At 47.0% G+C, this 18,540-nt stretch overlaps 1 protein-coding gene across 6 annotated transcripts in view; it reads right to left on the bottom strand.

The window, feature by feature from the left end:
- CD74 (CD74 molecule) overlaps positions 1-18,540 on the bottom strand; it is a 60,938-nt gene that overhangs the window by 32,893 nt on the left and 9,505 nt on the right. For 5 of the 6 annotated variants that reach the window (XM_068278072.1, XM_068278071.1, XM_068278069.1 and 2 more), the window contains exons 2-7: positions 12,281-12,462; positions 11,056-11,138; positions 9,492-9,554; positions 4,720-4,815; positions 3,783-3,876; positions 1,611-1,745 (exon numbers count right to left, since the gene is read on the bottom strand). In XM_068278072.1, coding sequence (XP_068134173.1) covers positions 1,611-1,745; positions 3,783-3,876; positions 4,720-4,815; positions 9,492-9,554; positions 11,056-11,138; positions 12,281-12,462 — 653 coding nt within the window. The remainder of the gene's footprint in view (positions 1-1,610; positions 1,746-3,782; positions 3,877-4,719; positions 4,816-9,491; positions 9,555-11,055; positions 11,139-12,280; positions 12,463-18,540) is intronic. The other variant, XM_068278074.1, reaches the window with a different exon arrangement.

Genomic DNA, 18,540 nt, shown 5'->3' on the forward strand with positions numbered 1-18,540 from the left:
AGTCAAATCTGCCGACATGATTGAACGTAATTTCTGGGCAAATCTGCTCACATTATGTGTATTTTCTTGAGAAAACCTGTACAATTATGTGAATTTTCTGGGGAAAGGGTCACCAAAACTTGGGCCCACTGTCTTCTCACCCAAGGTGAGAATAATATTGAGGCTGCCATATTTATCTCCTTTTAAGCAATACCAGTTACATGGCTGGCGCGTTGGTCCTCTGCCTCTAATTCTTTCAACCATAGACCCTGAACAAACATGCAGCAGGTCAGGGGTTTCTGACAATATTGTCAGAACTGAAGATTAGCTGCATGCTTGTTTCTGGTGTAATTCAGTTCACTACTGCAGCCAAATAGATCAGCAGGGCTGCCTATTGTTTAAATGGAAATAAATATGGCAGCCTCCATATCACTCTCATCCTGGGTTCACTTTAAATTACAGTTAGCTCTGCTGTCATCCGGTGATGGCCACGCCCATGACCGCGCCGCCGGTTATAGCCGCACCCATTTTTGTTAGCTACCTATACTGAGGCCAACTTTAGGGGGGGGGGGGGAGCCTACACCTGGCCTACACAGTCGCTTTTTTTTATGGCGGGGGGGTGTCTTATAATGCGTACATCAAAAAAGGGTGTAGGGAAAAAAGGGCGCGTGGTGTAAACGATAAACAGTATTATCGTTTATTGAAATATTGTGTAGAATTTCGTTTAGAAATAGTGTTTTAAGAATTTATAAATCACTAAATAATGTGTATGAGATCGGCAATTCTTAAAACGTTAATCTTCCGTATTTGTAAACTGAAACTTATATTTAAGTTTGTTAAAACCCTCCCTGTACCTATCCCTAACCCCTAGACCCCCTGTTGGTGCCTAAACCTAAGACCCCCCTGTTGGTGCCTAAACCTAAGACCCCCCCTGGTGGTGCCTAACCCTAAGACCCCCCTGTTGGTGCCTAAACCTAAGACCCCCCTGTTGGTGCCTAAACCTAAGACCCCCCTGTTGGTGCCTAAACCTAAGACCCCCTATGGATAATAATGTTTTACAGACATTAATAAATAAAAAATGTAAATAAAAAAATGTAATTAATTTTTTTGGGTGAATAATAATGTTTTAGAAATGTTTTAGAAATAGTGATTTAGTATCTTTATAAACGTTATTCGTCACGGGCTCATTTTGTAAAGTTAAATCATCACAAACATAGTTATAAATCCTTAAAAATCTCCGGGCGCCGTTTGTTAAAACGTTAATAATCTCCGGCGCCTTTTTTTCCCTGTTCGGCGCCCGGTAAACAATATTTATAATGGGAGTGAATGGGGCGCCCTTTTTGTCCACTTGTCTCATGCGCCCAAATCTCCTGCTTCCCTTATAATACCCAGCACCGGGTGTCAAATGCCCTAGGTACGCCACTGTAGAGGAGGTCCCTGTACTGAACCGGAGGGAGGAGCTAAGAAGATTCAGAGGTTGCTCCCCAGCAGCCACTGTTACAGAGGGAAACTGCAGCAATATAGACAAGAATGACAGGTGTGGTACAATACTTAAATCTGATCCCTTCTGCGGCAGCCAGAGGGCGCCTTTCCCATCGGTACCCTGTGTATAGGATGAAGAATATATTCACCACTTGGGCTTTCATCAATGAAACTGGGCTCTGAGTCTGAGAAGGGACTGGGAGAAGCATAAACCAAGTGTCCACTAGGGCCGCGCTCTGCTGGAAGGAGTTCCAATTTCCTCCATGGCAGTAATTTTCTAATGCCTGAGGAAGAGATTGTAGAGAACATGAAATGTGCTGGACAGAAGCGGCATGCACAGGCTATGCGTTCAGGCTCAGCAGCGGAACAGACAAACGCTTCAGCGCCAAAGCAGCAGCTACGTGGTTTATGCCATTTCATTTCATATAACTAGTGTGCAGCAAATGCCACGACATATATGTTCTCCTGGCAGATCTTCTCTGGGATCCATCATTTTATATAGCAATGATACTGTATCTTCCACAGTACTTTACAGAGTACATAGTCATGTCACTGACTGTCCTCAGAGGAGCTCAGAGTCTAATCCTATAATCCTACCACAATCATAGTCTAATGTCCTACCATATTATTATTATGTATTTATACAGAAATGACATCTTTACAGAGTGCATAGTCATGTCACTGACTGTCCTCAGAGGAGCTCACAATCTAATCCCACCATAGTCACAGTCTAATGTCCTACCATATTATTATTATGTATTCATATAGCACTGACATCATCCACAGTGCTTGACAGAGTACATAGTCACATAGTCATGTCATTGACTGTCCTCAGAGGCGCTCACAATTTAATCACCTAATCCATACCATAGTCATAGTATAATGTCCTACCATATTATTATTATTATGTATTATATAGCACTGACATCTTCTGCAGCACTTTACAGAATACAAAGTCATGTCACTCACTGACTGTCCTCAGAGGAATCTCTACCATAGTCATATATCCACCGTAGTCTAGACTAGTATTAGGGGGAACCCAATTAACATATCTATATGTTTTTGTTTTGTTTTTTCTATTAGCCACACTTGTATGGAAGTTGGTAGAGATACTATACTGGCCACATTAGTTTGGAGGTGGTGGCTATACTGGCCTAACTTGCTATGGGTGGTGGAGGGGGGGAAGAGTGATGTTTATACAGTCCACACTAGTAATGGTTAAAGGGGTGCTATGTTGGGGGGAGTTATGTTAGTCAAACTTAGTATTGGGGGGAAGGGAATGGTGCCAGCGCTGTTCAAGAGGAGAAGAGAACGGAAGCTGTGGGGATTTGCCGTGCAAACGGGATAGCAGCATGCATCTTGTTGCCATAGGCAACAACTCCATAATCCTTTCCTATAGCTCACTACTCATCTAATAAAGGTTTTTATCCACTTATAGATTACCACTTGCAATAATGAATATTGATTGTGCTTGTTTTTCTGTTGTTTACATTCACTCTTCAGCCGGATAGGTCTGCTTAATTCCAGAAAATACATTTTCACATTCGCCATGGTGACAGTTAGGCCCCGTTTACACTTAATCAGTTGCTCTCAGTTATCACTGAAAGGTCAACTGATTTTCAAAGTAAGTCCCATGTTTTCCTATGGCACCTTTCACACTTAAAGGGAACCTTAACTGAACGGGGGTAAAGAGTTTCACTTACCTGGGGCTATTACCAGCCCCCTGCAGCAGTCCTGTGCCCTCCGCGCCGCTCTGGAATCCTCTGGTCCCACGCTGTCACTTAGTTTCGTTTTTGACGACTCACCAGTCGCCGGCCGCCATGCGTATTATTGGACGCATTCACCAATGCAATTAGCGCTATTGCGGACCGCAACGTGTACAAAAATACGCGTTGCCGCATATCTACGTGTGCGGAATGCGGCAACGCGTATTTTTGTACGCGTTGCGGTCCGCAATAGCGCTAATTGCATTGGTGAATGCGTCCAATAATACGCATGGCGGCCGGCGACTGGTGAGTCGTCAAAAACGAAACTAAGTGACAGCGGGGGACCAGAGGATTCCAGAGCGGCGCCGAGGGCACAGGACTGCTGCAGGGGGCTGGTAATAGCCCCAGGTAAGTGAAACTCTTAACCCCCCGTTCAGTTAAGGTTCCCTTTAACACGTTTTAACTGAAATCTTTTTCACAATGCATTGCTATGGAGAAGGAAAAAAAACGCGTACCAACTGATTAAGGGTAAACGGGGCCTAACTATAAAACGAACAAGCAGCACACAGCAAGCGGTGGCATCAGCTCTGGTTTGTCTGGATGCCTGCACTGTACCTGTTGGTTTCGGGGTCGCTGGGGTTGAGTCGCTGGTTTCGGTGGTCTGCACCAAATGGAACAGGTACCACTGCTGCAGCCATGCATCAAAAGCCTGGGAAATAAAAAAACAAGGAGCACAAGTTACTCTAAAATGACATAAAATAACTTAACGAATGCTCTAATGACTTTTCTCTCTAGTAATAATACTAATATAATAGGACCCTAGACTATGATTATGATAGGATTATTAGGATTAGGATTGTGAGCCGCTCTGAGGACAGTCAGTGACATGACTATTCGCTCTGTAAAGTGCAGCAGAAGATGTCAGTGCTTTATAAATACATAATAATATGACAGGGTATGACATAAGACTACGACTGCGGTAGGGATTAGATTGTGAGCTCCTCTGAGTACAGTCCGAGACATGACTATGTACTCTGTGAAGTGCTGCAGAAGATATCAGTGTTATATTAATACTAAATATATAAAAATATGACCAGGGAAGCATATTGAATGCTCCTGATACAGGTGAGATTTTGGTATAGTTGCACCGGTTTTCATATGTATGGGCAGCACGGTGGCGTAGTGGTTAGCGCTCTCGCCTTGCAACGCCGGGTCCCCGGTTCGAATCCCAGCCAGGTAAACAACTGCAAGGAGTTTTGTATGTCCCCCCCCCCCCCCCCGTGTGGGTTTCTTCTGGATAATCCAGTTTCCTCCCACATCCCAAAAGCATACAGATAAGTTAATAGGCTTCCCCCTAAATTGGCCCTAGACTACGGTACATACAAAGACATATGACAATGGTAGGGATTAGATTGTGAGCCCCTCTGAGGGACAGTTAGGTGACAATATACTCTGTAATGCGCTGCGTAAGATGTCGGCGCTATATTAATACTAAATAATAATAATGCGCTGTTAGAAGTTACATATGAATCAATCAACCATGGATACTGACCATCCATTCCTGATCGTTCAGGGTCTTCTTCAGCTTCCGCAGGTTCTCCAAGGCTGTGGCATTGAATGATGGGTATTTCCTCAGAGGATTGGTTCTCTACAGTTAAGAAGATACAAACAGAAGCTAAAAAAAAAAACCATAATACAACAAATACAATCGTGTGGTTGGAGGGAAGTTTGAAAATAAAACATGAACACTTGTAATAGGAACATATTTTCTTATTTGAATGTTTAAAGTACACCAGTACTATCTGAAAAACTGTTTCCGAGGGGTTTTCCAAAGACCATAGGAAGTGACAAGGACCTGATTAATTGTATCCCATACGTGGAAGTGGTGATTGCACCAGATAATAGCCTGTATTATATGGATGGTGGGAGGCCGGTCTACACTTCAATGCCATAAATTCCTAAAGTCTTCTGGGAAGAGCAGGGCCGGCGCTACCATAGAGGCAAAGGGGACAATTGCCCCAGGGCCCCAAAGCCTATTGAGGCTCCCAAGGTGTCCACAAACTTAACTCTGTTCCCCTGCCACATCTTTGAAAGAGAATCTCACCTGTCTCAGTGGGCACCACAGAGGAGCATCGGAACAGGTGAGTTGCTACTGTCAAAGACATTGCAGGGGCCCTGGGGAGAACAATTAAGTTGGGGGGTGAGTGGGGAGGGGGCGCAGCTGGCTCAGGGACCCGTGGGGAAATATGGCTGCAACAAAGGGTCTCTAATGCTGCTCTATAGTCGAGGTAAGGGGGTGTCTGTCAGGGGTTCATTTTGCCTTGGGGCCCCATTGTTACTAGAACTGGCCCTGGGGAAGAGAATGAAGAACAAAAATCCACTAGCGTCAGGCTAGTTGCAGGTTAGCCATGTTAGCCCACAGAGTAACCAAGCAGCTCGGGGTGACCCAAAACCACTAGGAGAGTATAGGGGACTAAAAGAGACCAAAAAGCAGCCCTCCTACTGAAAAGCAAACCTTAGGTTGATTTGCCTTCTTAAAACAGAAGGAATTTACAATAATTCAGCTTTAAGTGAACATCTGTGGCTACCCACAATGCACCGCTGCAAAGTATCAGTACGAAATAGTATAAGATAGGTAAATGGTATAAGATAAAAAATAGAGAGAAAACAATGACAACCTTGCACTTTTGATTTTCTCTTGCAAGCCTGAACTGAACATTAAAAGTCAGCATAAACATACACAGGTCATACTTACCTCCTGTGTACTTCTCAACCTCTTTCTCCTCTCCTGCATCCTGTTTGTCCACTGTGATCAATGGAATTCTCCATCCTCCATTATTAAAAATAGCGATTACCTTGTAACAGCTTCCGGGTCACCACACTGTTAAACTGTAATATTGCCCACTTGTTCCATAGGGAAACATGGACATTACCTTGCACATCAGTTGTCCTTCCAGTTCTACCTGACAGCAACTGATATGTAACTGACAGCAACTGATATATTTCAGTTCTGACAAACTGGAAGGAATAGTTAGTTGAAAATGGTGACCTTCTGAGAGGAGCCGAGGGCGAGCTAAGGATATAATATTCATTTGCAGGCACATCATGTGTTTATTTTAAATAACTTTACTTGGTTCAGGTTCACTTTAAGGACCTCCCCTATCATGATTAACCACCCTGGCGTTCTATTAAGATCGCCAGGGCGGCTGCGGGAGGGTTTTTTTTAAATTAAAAAAAAACTATTTCATGCAGCCAACTGAAAGTTGGCTGCATGAAAGCCCACTAGAGGGCGCTCCGGAGGCGTTCTTCCGATCGCCTCCGGCGCCCAGAATAAACAAGGAAGGCCGCAATGAGCGGCCTTCCTTGTTTTGTTTAGATCGTCGCCATAGCGACGAGCGGAGTGACGTCATGGACGTCAGCCGACGTCCTGACGTCAGCCGCCTCCGATCCAGCCCTTAGCGCTGGCCGGAACTTTTTGTTCCGGCTACGCTGGGCTCAGGCGGCTGGGGGGACCCTCTTTCGCCGCTGCTCGCGGCGAATCGCCGCAGAGCGGCGGCGATCGGGCAGCACACGCGGCTGGCAAAGTGCCGGCTGCGTGTGCTGCTCTTTATTTGAACAAAATCGGCCCAGCAGGGCCTGAGCGCAGGGCCGGCCTTAGGTTTCACAGCGCCCTGAGCGAACCAGATTTTGGTGCCCCCCCCCCCCCCATTCATCCTCTTCGCGTGTGAGCGCACCACACACATACACTAATGGGGGGGGGGGGGGGCTTAGTAGTGTGTAGGTAGATAGGTAGGTGCCCCCAGTACAGGTTAGATAGGTAGGTACCTGCAACATAGGTTAGATAGGTAGCTGCCCCAGTATAGATTAGATAGGTAGATGCCCCCAGTATAGATTAGATAGGTAGCTGCCCCCAGTATAGGTTAGATAGGTAGGTGCCCCCAGTATAGGTTAGATAAGTAGCTGCCCCCCAGTATAGATTAGATAGGTAGGTGCCCCCCGTATAGATTAGATAGGTAACTGCCCCCCAGTGTAGATTAGATAGGTAGCTGCCCCCCAGTATAGGTTAGATAGGTAGCTGCCCCCCAGTATAGGTAGGTGCCCCCAGTATTGGCTATATAGGTAGCCGCCCCCAGTATAGGTTAGATAGGTAGCTGCCCCCCAGTATAGGTTAGATAGGTAGCTGCCCCCCAGTATAGGTAAGTGCCCGTAGTATTGGCTATATAGGTAGCCACCCCCAGTATAGGTTAGATAGGTAGCTGCCCCCCAGTATAGGTTAGATAGGTAGGTGCCCTCCAGTATAGGTTAGATAGGTAGCTGCCCCCAGTATATATTAGATAGCTGCCCCCAGTATAGGTTAGATAGGTAGCTGCCCCCAGTATAGGTTAGATAGGTAGGTGCCCCCCAGTATAGGTTAGATAGGTAGCTGCCCCCAGTATAGGTTAGATAGGTAGCTGCCCCCCAGGTTAGGTTAGGTAGGTAGGTGCCCCCCAGTATAGGTAGGTGCCCCCAGTATTGGCTATATAGGTAGCCGCCCCCAGTATAGGTTAGATAGGTAGCTGCCCCCCAGCGTAGGTTAGATTAGGTAGGTGCCCCCCAGTATAGGTTAGATAGGTAGCTGCCCCCAGTATAGGTTAGATAGGTAGCTGCCCCCAGTATAAGGTAGGTAGGTGCCCCCCCGCATAGTGGAGGGGGGAGCCGCGGGGAGGGCAGCCCGACCTCTCCCTCCCTTCCTCTCCGGGCCACCCTCTGTGCTCAGTGCTCCCCCCTCCGATGCAGACTGCAGCAGAAAGAACTCACCTCCCTGGTTCCGATCGCCGGCGCCTCTCACTTGCCGCTGGTCTACTCTCTTCTACATAGTTTACCGATACACACTAAACTTCCTGTTAAGCAGGAAGTTTAGTGTGCATCAGTAACTAATGTAGAAGATACCAGCGGCAAGTGAGAGGCGCCGGCGATCGGAACCAGGGAGGTGAGTTCTTTCTGCTGCAGTCTGCATCGGAGGGGGGAGCACTGAGCACAGAGGGTGGCCCGGAGAGGAAGGGAGGGAGAGGTCGGGCTGCCCTCCCCGCGGCTCCCCCCTCCATCACGGCGCACGCACATCACCCCCAGCAGCGGCACCAGGGGGCGGAGAGGGAGTACCCAGCCGGGGCCGCAAAAACACGCAGCCAGGGGAGAGGAGCGCCCCCTGGAAGCCGGCGCCCTGAGCGATCGCACCGGTCGCTCAGGTCAAAGGCCGGCCCTGCCTGAGCGGCAGCCATCGGCGGTGATGGACGAGCTGAGCTCGTCCATACCGCTAAGATGGTTAAGATGTACTCAGTTTTGACACGCTAAGAAGATGTACCAAATGTAAAATTCAGATTCCACGCATGGTCTTAGTAGCTACGCAAAAGAGAGTGTAGGCTTATGTTTTCTAACTGACATGTATTAGGATTAGATAGAGACACTATTTACCATATTTTTCAGACCACAAGACGCACCTAGGTTTAGAGGACAAAAAAACAGGGAAAAAATATATGCTAAACCTGGTGCATCCATGGTGAAGGGGCATCTTGTGGATTATGCCCCCTTTGTAGCTCATGCCCCCTTGTACCTCTTGTGTCTTCCTGTGTCCTCCTCTGTCCCCCATGTGTCCTCCTTTATGCCCCTTTGTGTCCCTGTGTCCTCCATTTGACCCCCCGTGTCCTCCTCTGCCCCCCTTGTGTCCTCCTGTGTTTGCCTCTGTCCCCCTTGTGTCCCCCTCTGCCTCCTTGTGTCCTCCGCTATGCCCCTTTGTGTCCCTGTGTCCTCCATTTGACCCCCCGTGTCCTTCTCTGCATGGGCACAGTACAGGGAGTCCCTGACATTGCAGCGGGTTGGAGGCTCATATTGGGAGGCAATCACAAGTCAGGAACTCGCTGCATTTGGACTATAAGATGCAGTGACTTTTTCCCCCCACTTTTGGAGGAGAAAAAGTGTGTCTTATAGTCCAAAAAATACGGTAGGTTACTTTATCAAAATAAGCCTGTCACGCTGCAGTTACCATCGGGATGTAGTGCTGTGTCTTTGAAGAGATGCCCCTCCTAGTGATACACAGAGACTTTCAGAAAGTGTGTAGCTGCATTATGTTATTTGGGGGGCTCAGTGACCCAAGCTTAATACAGCTTTTATGGCAGACAGGGACCTTTTCACACGGGTCTTTATCTGTGCATATTCCAGGGATAAAGTAGTGGAATTAGTAACTGCAGGGATTTCAATAGCTGCTGCTCAGTGTAATGGTAAAGGGAATCTGCAAGCAGTTCAGACAAGAGGTCTGGTGTTATGTCAGCGCTGAACACAGCTACTCACCAGCAAAAAGTACTTGGCTGCGTCTTCAATCTTGTTGCTCTCCTGTGCAATCTTCTCCAGATTCTGTTAATAAAGAAGCCAGTAAGTGCCCTTAATGCATACATCAAAAAACGTGCCACTATCTCCACCCCAAAGTAACAGACATGCTTATTACAGTATGCTTCCACTATAACTTATTTCCCATAGCTGATTTCTGCAGTCTGATTTTTGTTATTCTGGGTGCTGCTATTTTGCTGGTGATGTTATCCATACCAGTTTAGCAAAACCATGTGTTTTCTCTGGTTCTCTGCACAGTGATTAGGTGATCTAAACTCGTTATCTAAAATAATTGAGGGGGTTGATTCACTATCACTACAGCTCCCCTTACTGCACACTAAGCGTGCCTTATCAGCGTTAACGTGCTTTATCAGAGTACATTATCCCCGCACTTTGATTGGGCCAATAGTCTGCCTGTCAAGTGATCTATTCAGGAAAAGGTAAAGATTTCTTGTAGGTAAAGGGGTGTCAGCTACTGATTGAGATAAAGTTCAATCCTTAGTTACAGTTCATCTTTAACCTCTTGAGCGTTACAGCGATCAGGTTTTGTAGCCGCATAGTCCCCAAGGTGAAACCCAGAGGCGGGACAAGGTCCTCCAGCACCCAAGGCTGAGACACCAAAGTGCGCCCCTCCGTCCCTCCCACCCCAGCCATCACACACTGATTGCTATTAGACTGAGAGGTGCCCCAGTGCCCCCAACATCATAATCTCTAGTTATCTGGCTTACAGTCACTGCCATGTATCCCTCTTTCTTATTTCTCTCTGCTTCAGACACAATAGGGGAAGGATAGCTGAGTGAGCTGTGCGCCCCCTCCTACACTGCGCCCTGAGGCTGGAGCCTCTCTCGCCTCGGCCCGGCCCTGGTGAAACCTATTACGGTAGATTAAATTCGATCAGAACATATTAGCTAGCACTAGGCTAGCTAGAATAGGTGGCTGGCACCCCCCCATTGCCCCCAACCCCCCGATCCGTCCGCTTATACATTACCCAGCCTGGTTCCAGCGATCGCCGCAGCCTCCCGCACAGCTCTGCTCTTCTCTATGGGGGCGATCGTACATGATGTCGTCATGATGTCATCGATGTCATGCGCAGTCCCGATCCTCCCCATAGAGAATAGTGGAGCTGTGCGGGAGGCTGCGGCGATCGATGGAGCCTGGCTGGGTAATATATAAGCGGGTGGACCACCTATTCTAGCTAGCCTAGTGCTAGCTAATATGTTCTGATTGAATTTAATCTGGGGAACTCCTGAGGCTACCAAAACCTCTAGTGCAGCATGCCCGACACAGTGTCATGCATACCGCTCAGGAGGTTAGGTAGTAAAGTGAGCTGCCCCTCCTCCGGATTGAATGCTGCTCTGCAGGGAATTACAGGGAGACAGATTGAGGGATTTATATTAGCTGTGTGAGAAAGATATTTTCAATTCTTTTTGTAATGAAATAAATGTGGTGTGTTTTCTCTGCGTAGAACTCTGCTGAAAAGGGCAATTGCAGGAACTATCTGAACTTCTTATTATTAATTTGCAGTTACCTGTGGGCTGCCGTCGGTATCGCTGTAGGCCAGAGGAATGCTGAATGAGGCAATCCTGAGTTTGGGTCGGTGCTGGGAAGGAGCTGCGGAAATAAAACAATTTACTAATAACGCAGCAAGGATAAAATAGAATAAAAATAGATTGTATAGGAAAAAAAATCAAAAACATTTTTAATCAAGAAAAATGATACATTTTTTCTGAATTTTTTTGCTGAACATCTGATCGGATGTGTTGGAAAAAAAATTAAATAGTAAAAATAAAGATTTCAGGAAAATTAAACATAAATGTACAGTATATGGTATATTGGCAGGAGCGTAACAATAGACCCCGCAAGGGATGCAGCCACAAGGGGGCCCAGAAGCCACAGGGATCCTCATCCTGAGAGACTGACAACTAAGGGCAAGGAGAGAAAAAACGTACTGCTCTCTGCACAATTGTTCTAATGACTGCATCTTCTCAGCCACTGACAATGAATCATACAAAGTTTTGTAGACAAAGATTTGTAGACAATCCCTATTCAGTGTGCAGGGGAAAGGGGACCCCATCCAAAGTTTTGCAGGAGGTCCAGTGATTTTTAGTTACGCCCCTGTTGGTTCAATTTTCAAATTTATTTGATCAAGCAGAAAACTTGCTCAGATTTCTCTGGTGGACTCCTAAAACTTTAATTGTATATGGCCACCTTAAAGCACACATAAAGTGAGAGGGATATGGAGGCTGACATTATATTTATTTCCTCTTAAGCAATTGCCTGGCTGTCCTGCTGCGCCTCTGCCCCAGGCAGGACTCCTTGCTTCCTCAGTTGTTCGGCATCACAGCAAACAGCTGTATCACCTGGCACCAGGCTCATGTTGTAGCAGCATCGCGACATGGGCCAGTGTCCCGTGGTGCAGACACTCGCAGAGATGACAGACGCTGGAGGAGGCCAGGAGTCATGTTGGTGGAGAGGTAAGACTTTACACTGCACACGGGGGACACTTTTACACTTGGTGGAGCACCGTCTGGGGGTCCATCAGATGGGACGGTCGTCACAATATCGAATGCAGTTACCATTGCGCACCGAATCAAGCACCAATTTCAGCACCGATTCTCTTCTCATTTAAAAAAATTATCGATTCAGAATGTCAATTGGGCAGCAATATCAAGTGTTGCCTTAAATAAAGTTATTGAGATTAAAAAAAAAAAAAAATAGCATGGTGCATTGTGATATAAACATTAGCTACTGACGGGATCCTGGGAGATTCTTGATCATGTCCTTCAGCTTCAGCGCAGTTGTGGTGGCGGTGAGGTCCTGGATGGTGGAATGCTGCTGGGTCATGAAGTAGACGGACACAGCCTGGCCCACCAGCAGGAGACCCACAAACACGGACAGTACTGTCATCCCAGCATTCTTGTTACAGGTCAGCGTGCTGCAGAGAAGACACAACAAGAACCATTCATTAGCTACATCACAACTCACCATCAAGGTCACAGTTGTCCAATGAGATGATAATAATCCTGGCTTGGGTGCAAATTTAATGGCGCTTGGAAGTCAGCCAATTAAAGGCTCTTCCTGATGATTTTGATTGGCCCAATTCCAGGCTGCATAGAGTTTTGCGTGCAATTTGCATGGAAGATAGAATTATTCGCATCCCATTGACCCAAAGCCCTCTACAAAAATTGCTTGGAAGTCCCATCAATACATAAACACTGTAAATACTCTACATGTTTCACCCCCTAAATGGAGGCATCGTCAGGGGTGAAAAATTAAGTGCTATAGAGCAGACTGAAAGTGCATCACAAACAAGGTATCATAATTATATACAAAAGTCACAGCATAATAGCAACATAATGGCTAAAGATGCAGAAAACCAGCATCTGGGTTGATGAAGCCTTCAGTTGGTACAAATGTGATACAAATCCTCCCACAGGGTTCCCTTTCCATACTATAGTTAGGTAGTACATTTTGCATCACTATAATTGATGTCTGTCCAGGTCTACTTTTTAGAGATTTTTAATTAAAAGTTACATTTTAGCTCTATCCTCCTCAAAAGTTTGATTAAGTGTATAGTAGTATCCTAAGAAATAAATAACACAACTAGGAGGCCTCTGAAGTACTCGGTGGTAAACCAATGCTCTCCATCCACTTGGAAACTGTTCTTAAATAGGAATGGTCAAATAATTCTGAAATTGAAGCAGGATTTTGTAATTTTATGCAGCTTGAGAATGGACCTATCAATTCATGCGAGATGGAACTGGATTGGTCTATTTTCAAGCTGGGACAGGCATTCACTACATATGCTTAAAATGGTTGTTATGGGATGAACTGGGATTTGTGAGCACCCCTCTTCACTAACATTCTATGCTCTTTTTCCACTTTTTCACAGTACTTACTAAGATCCACTCTATGGGCCACTCTATATGCAAGTTCTTACTGAGCTCCCTAGGTAACCAGAGTTTTATTGATCTCTATGGTGATCCAGGCCTGCCCCAGTGAATACAGATTCTCATGGTGCTCTGTCAGTGTCCAGAGGGGCTCATACATAGACCAACTCTTACTGAAGGTGGTACAATCTACACTTGGTACATTTTTGGGGGAGGTCACTTTGAATGAGGGGCGTAACTACAGGGAAGCAGCCCTTGCGACTGCAGGGGGGAGGGGGCCGGGAGCTGTAATGGGGTCTTGTGCGTATCGTGCTTTTTTCCCCCGCAAATTTTTTAGAGTACAGTGCGTTTTGTAAGGGGGTCTTGTGCTTTTTGTGCGTTTTTTTTTCCAATTTTTTTACAATGAAAAGTTGCATTATAAAGCATACCAGAGCTGCATTTCCTTTGCATATAATGGTTCTCAATGGCACCGCTCAAGAATGCGATCAATAGACAAGACAAAGTATATTTATATTGCGCTTTTCTCCAGGCTGACTCAAAGCGCAAGTGCTACAGCCACTAGGGTGCGCTCTATAGACAGTAGCAGTGTTAGGGAGTCTTGCCCAAGGTCTCCTGACTTAATAGGTGCTGGCTTACTGATTAAGAAGACCCAAGATTTTAACCCAGGTCTCCAGTGTCAGAGACAAGAGGAGGAGATCCATACACTCTGTAACCCATTTTCTAAACTATGACTAAGGCCACATACTGAGCCCGATACGCATCAGATTGGTCCTGTGAATGTCTATGTCTTTTTGTGGATTTTTGTAGTAAAGTTATCCGGGTTTTTATAAACTCACCTGAAGTCTGCGTATCCTTCTCTCCTGTGTCAGAGTCCTTAACCAGTACACTATCCAACCACTGCTGGATGGAGGCCCTTTGTGAAAAATCACATGCAAAAATTTGCATGAAAGCGCATAAAAAACACCATGCATGGTTTTTCACCTCATACAATTTGGATGTGATTTTTGTATATGCCAAACACTATAGTGGAAACATATTAAAACATACTGAAGTACAGAGCGTCCCCTATTTGTAAACAAATGTTTAATTATTACATATTGTTGTCATGTGCAAAATACACTGTACTGTTTTTGTTACTACATATCTTTGCTATTGCATGTTTCAGTATTGTGTAAACCGTTGGGACTGAATGGGAGGAGAGAAGGAAAAAATCAAGAAAAAAAACCCCAGAAATTAAGTAAAGAACATTTATTGTGCTACTCTGTTATTCTCTGAAAAGTGCAGATTGAGAATTGCTTCTCCCCAGCAACTAGTGACATCACGCAGTTACAGGAATCTGATTTGATGATGGGATTGGTACAGCAACCTTTCCAAAATCTTTTGTTTTTATTTTTTACTTTACTAAGTACTGCTGCACCCCCTGCTGCTTAAACTTACACACTGCAGCTGTACGTATAGAGAGCAATAGCCTGATACATGAGATGAGTATTATTATTATTATTATTATTTATTGGATTTATATAACTCCAACAAATTACACAGAGCTATACAATAAATAAGATTATAGACAATGGTAAGCAGGGTGACAGACAACTCAATACAGGTAATAACCAACATGATACGCAATGCCGGATCATACACTGAAGTAGTAGTCCCAGTAATACAAGTTCACATTATTCAGTGGGTAGGGTGTGCAATCAAGTATGATACACATGGAGGTAGGATCCTGCTAAAGGCTTACAATCTAGAGGGAGGGGGTGGTGACACGAAAGGAGGGGCTGCAACGAGAGGGTCTTGGCAGAGAAAGTTAGGGCAGCAGTGAGGTGGGGAAGGCCTTATTGGAGAGGTGAGTTTTGAGGGCTTGTTTGAAGGAGGGAGCAAGCCTGATGAGCTGTGGGAGAGAGTTCCATAGGATAGGGGCAGCTCTAGTGAAGTCATGTAGTTGTGCATGGGAGTGCGAGATGAGTGGAGTGGTTAGAAGGAGGCTGTTGGAGGAGCGGAGTGGGCGCCAGGTCTGCTGACCAGGTCAGAGATGTAGGCCGGACAGGACTTGTGTAGAGATTTGTAGGCCAAACATAGGATCCTAAAAACTTGGCATGCACAAGTAAAGTCCAGTTGAACATTGTGCTCGTGCATGGAAGAAAAAAGGCTGTGCCCCAGTGGCTTTGTTCTACTATGCATGCGCGAACCTTACGTGCATATGCCCAGTACACATCCTTTTGTCCATGGCCAGGAGCGCAACAGTGGACCTTTGGAAAATCTTGGAAGCCTCTGGCATACTTGATTTTGGAAAGCAAGGCTTGGGTGTTCCAAAGACTGTCAGCTATCCCTCATTTGGGTCACATCAAGACGCAGTGTTGCTGAAAGGGTTTTCCAAAGACTGTTGGATGTGGCAATTCACTGACTCTATATGACAAGTTCACAGTACTTCAGTAGCCTCCAAGATAGATGGAGTCCTTTGGGATGTGATGGAACTGGAGATTCACACTGAGGCAGGGCCGAGCCTGGGCGGGTGCTGCGGGTGCAAGGCACCCAGGCGCCTGCCTCTGAGAGGCGCCGCCCGGCCGCTGCTCTCCCCCTGTGGCCGCCGGCGCTCGCTCCCTCCCTCCGTCTCTCTCTCCCTCCGTCTCTCTAGCCGCCGGCGCCGCCGCGTCAGACCTCGATCAGGCGGGCGGCGCTAGGACCTATCACGCCGCACTGATATGCGGAAGTGACATCACTTCCGCATATAGAGCGGGTGCGTCCGGACTCCGGCGCCTTCTCACTGGTCGGGTCGCCCGCTGATTGAGGTCTGAAGCTACTTCAAGGTGAGGGGGGGAGCGGCGGGAGGGGAGGGTTGGGTGCGCTCCTCTCACTCACTACCTAAACGAGGACCCTATACACCCTGGCTACATATACTGGTCACATATACCCCCTGGCTATATATATCCTGGGCACATATTACCCCCTGGCTACATATTCTGGGCACATATCACCCCCTGGCTACATATCCCGGGCACATATCACCCCCTGGCTACATATCCCGGGCACATATCACCCCCTGGCTACATATCCCGGGCACATATACCCCCTGGCTACATATCCCGGGCACATATACCTCCTGGCTACATATCCCGGGCACATATACCCCCTGGCTACATATCCTGGGCACATATCACCCCCTGGCTACATATCCCGGGCACATATACCCCCTGGCTACATATCCTGGGCACATATACCCCCTGGCTACATATCCTGGGCACAAATACCCCCTGGCTACATATCCTGGGCACATATACCCCCTGGCTACATATCCTGGGCACATATACCCCCTGGCTACATATCCTGGGCACATATACCCCCTGGCTACATATCCTGGGCACATAAACCCCCTGGCAGGGGCGTAGCAATAGGGGGTGCAAAGGTAGCGACCGCATCGGGGCCCTTGGGCCAGAGGGGCCCCGAAGGGCCCTCCCTCAACCACAGTATTAGCTCTCTATTGGTCCTGTGCTCATAATAATCACTTCTATAGATACTTTGAATAGTGAGAATCATTAACAAGCTATTTCCCATCCCTTTCTTGCACCTCTGACACTGTAGTTGCCATTGGCAGGTTTTGGTGCGCCGTATCAATTGTCATGTATAGAGTGCTTGGGGGGCCCCATTGTAAAACCTGCATCGGGGCCCACAGCTCCTTAGCTACGCCACTGCCCCCTGGCTACATATCCTGGGCACATAGACCCCCTGGCTACATATCCTGGGCACATAGACCCCCTGGCTACATATCCTGGGCACATAGACCCCCTGGCTACATATCCTTGGCACATAGACCCCCTGGCTACATATCCTTGGCACATAGACCCCCTGGCTACATATCCTGGGCACATAGACCCCCTGGCTACATATCCTGGGCACATAGACCCCCTGGCTACATATCCTGGGCACATAGACCCCCTGGCTACATATCCTGGGCACATAGACCCCCTGGCTACATATCCTGGGCACATAGACCCCCTGGCTACATATCCTGGGCACATAGACCCCCTGGCTACATATCCTGGGGACACTGGCTGTTTGTCATTATGTGCATTTGCTGGTGAAAAGCTGTCTTATTATGTGCATTTGCTGGTGAAAAGCTGTCTTATTATGTGCATTTGCTGGTGAAAAGCTGTCTTATTATGTGCATTTGCTGGTGAAAAGCTGCCTTATTATGTGCATTTGCTGGTGAAAAGCTGTCTTATTATGTGCATTTGCTGGTGAAAAGCTGTCTTATTATGTGCATTTGCTGGTGAAAAGCTGTCTTATTATGTGCATTTGCTGGTGAAAAGCTGTCTTATTATGTGCATTTGCTGGTGAAAACCTGTCTCATTATGTGCATTTGCTGGTGAAAAGCATTCTCTTTATGTGCATTTGCTGGTGAAAAGCAGTCTCTTATGTGCATTCAGTGGGGAAATTTTGTCAGTAAAAATAATCTTTTGTCAGTAAATTTTTAGGTATTTGTCAGTAAAAAATAACGTGAAAGGTTGGCAACACTGGCAGGCTGCGCGGCGCAACGGGAAAGATACAGGCAGCCCACCTCACGCTTGGGCTTGGCGGGGGGGAGGAGCCGACGACAGCGAGCGAGAGTAGGGTGGCCGCAGGCAGCCATAAATACGCATGTGTGACTGCATCGCACTCGCAGAGCCTCTCAGCCTGAGTCAGTCCAGAGACTAGCAGACTTGCAGGCAGCCAAAGCCAGCCAGGAGCAAGCCCATGGAAGAGGGGTAGGAATGGGGTATCACATGCATGCGTAAAGAGGTGGAAGGTGTGGGTGTGATTAGGCAGGACATGGGTGTGGTTATGTGGTTGGGCGCGGTTAATTTAACCACTCCCATAGGCGCCAGAGAAAATCTTGCACCCAGGTGCCAGGCACCCCAGGCTCACCCCTGCACTGAGGGGTTCAATATTGCCATTCAAACTAGCATTGGACATCTTTGTGTTACAATCAGTGTCATGAGGTCTTCACCCCGCAGCATTTTTTGGCCATCTCACGGTCGTCTCATGATTTTAATGGGACCGTACCAAGCAGAACGGCTGCTGTGCTGCTGCTACACAAAACACCAGGGCAATGACGGCACGGTGTCTGTTTCTGGTGTTCCCAAACA

Source organism: Hyperolius riggenbachi, chromosome 3, assembly GCF_040937935.1.
Source record: "Hyperolius riggenbachi isolate aHypRig1 chromosome 3, aHypRig1.pri, whole genome shotgun sequence".
Classification (NCBI taxonomy): Eukaryota; Metazoa; Chordata; class Amphibia; order Anura; family Hyperoliidae; genus Hyperolius; species Hyperolius riggenbachi.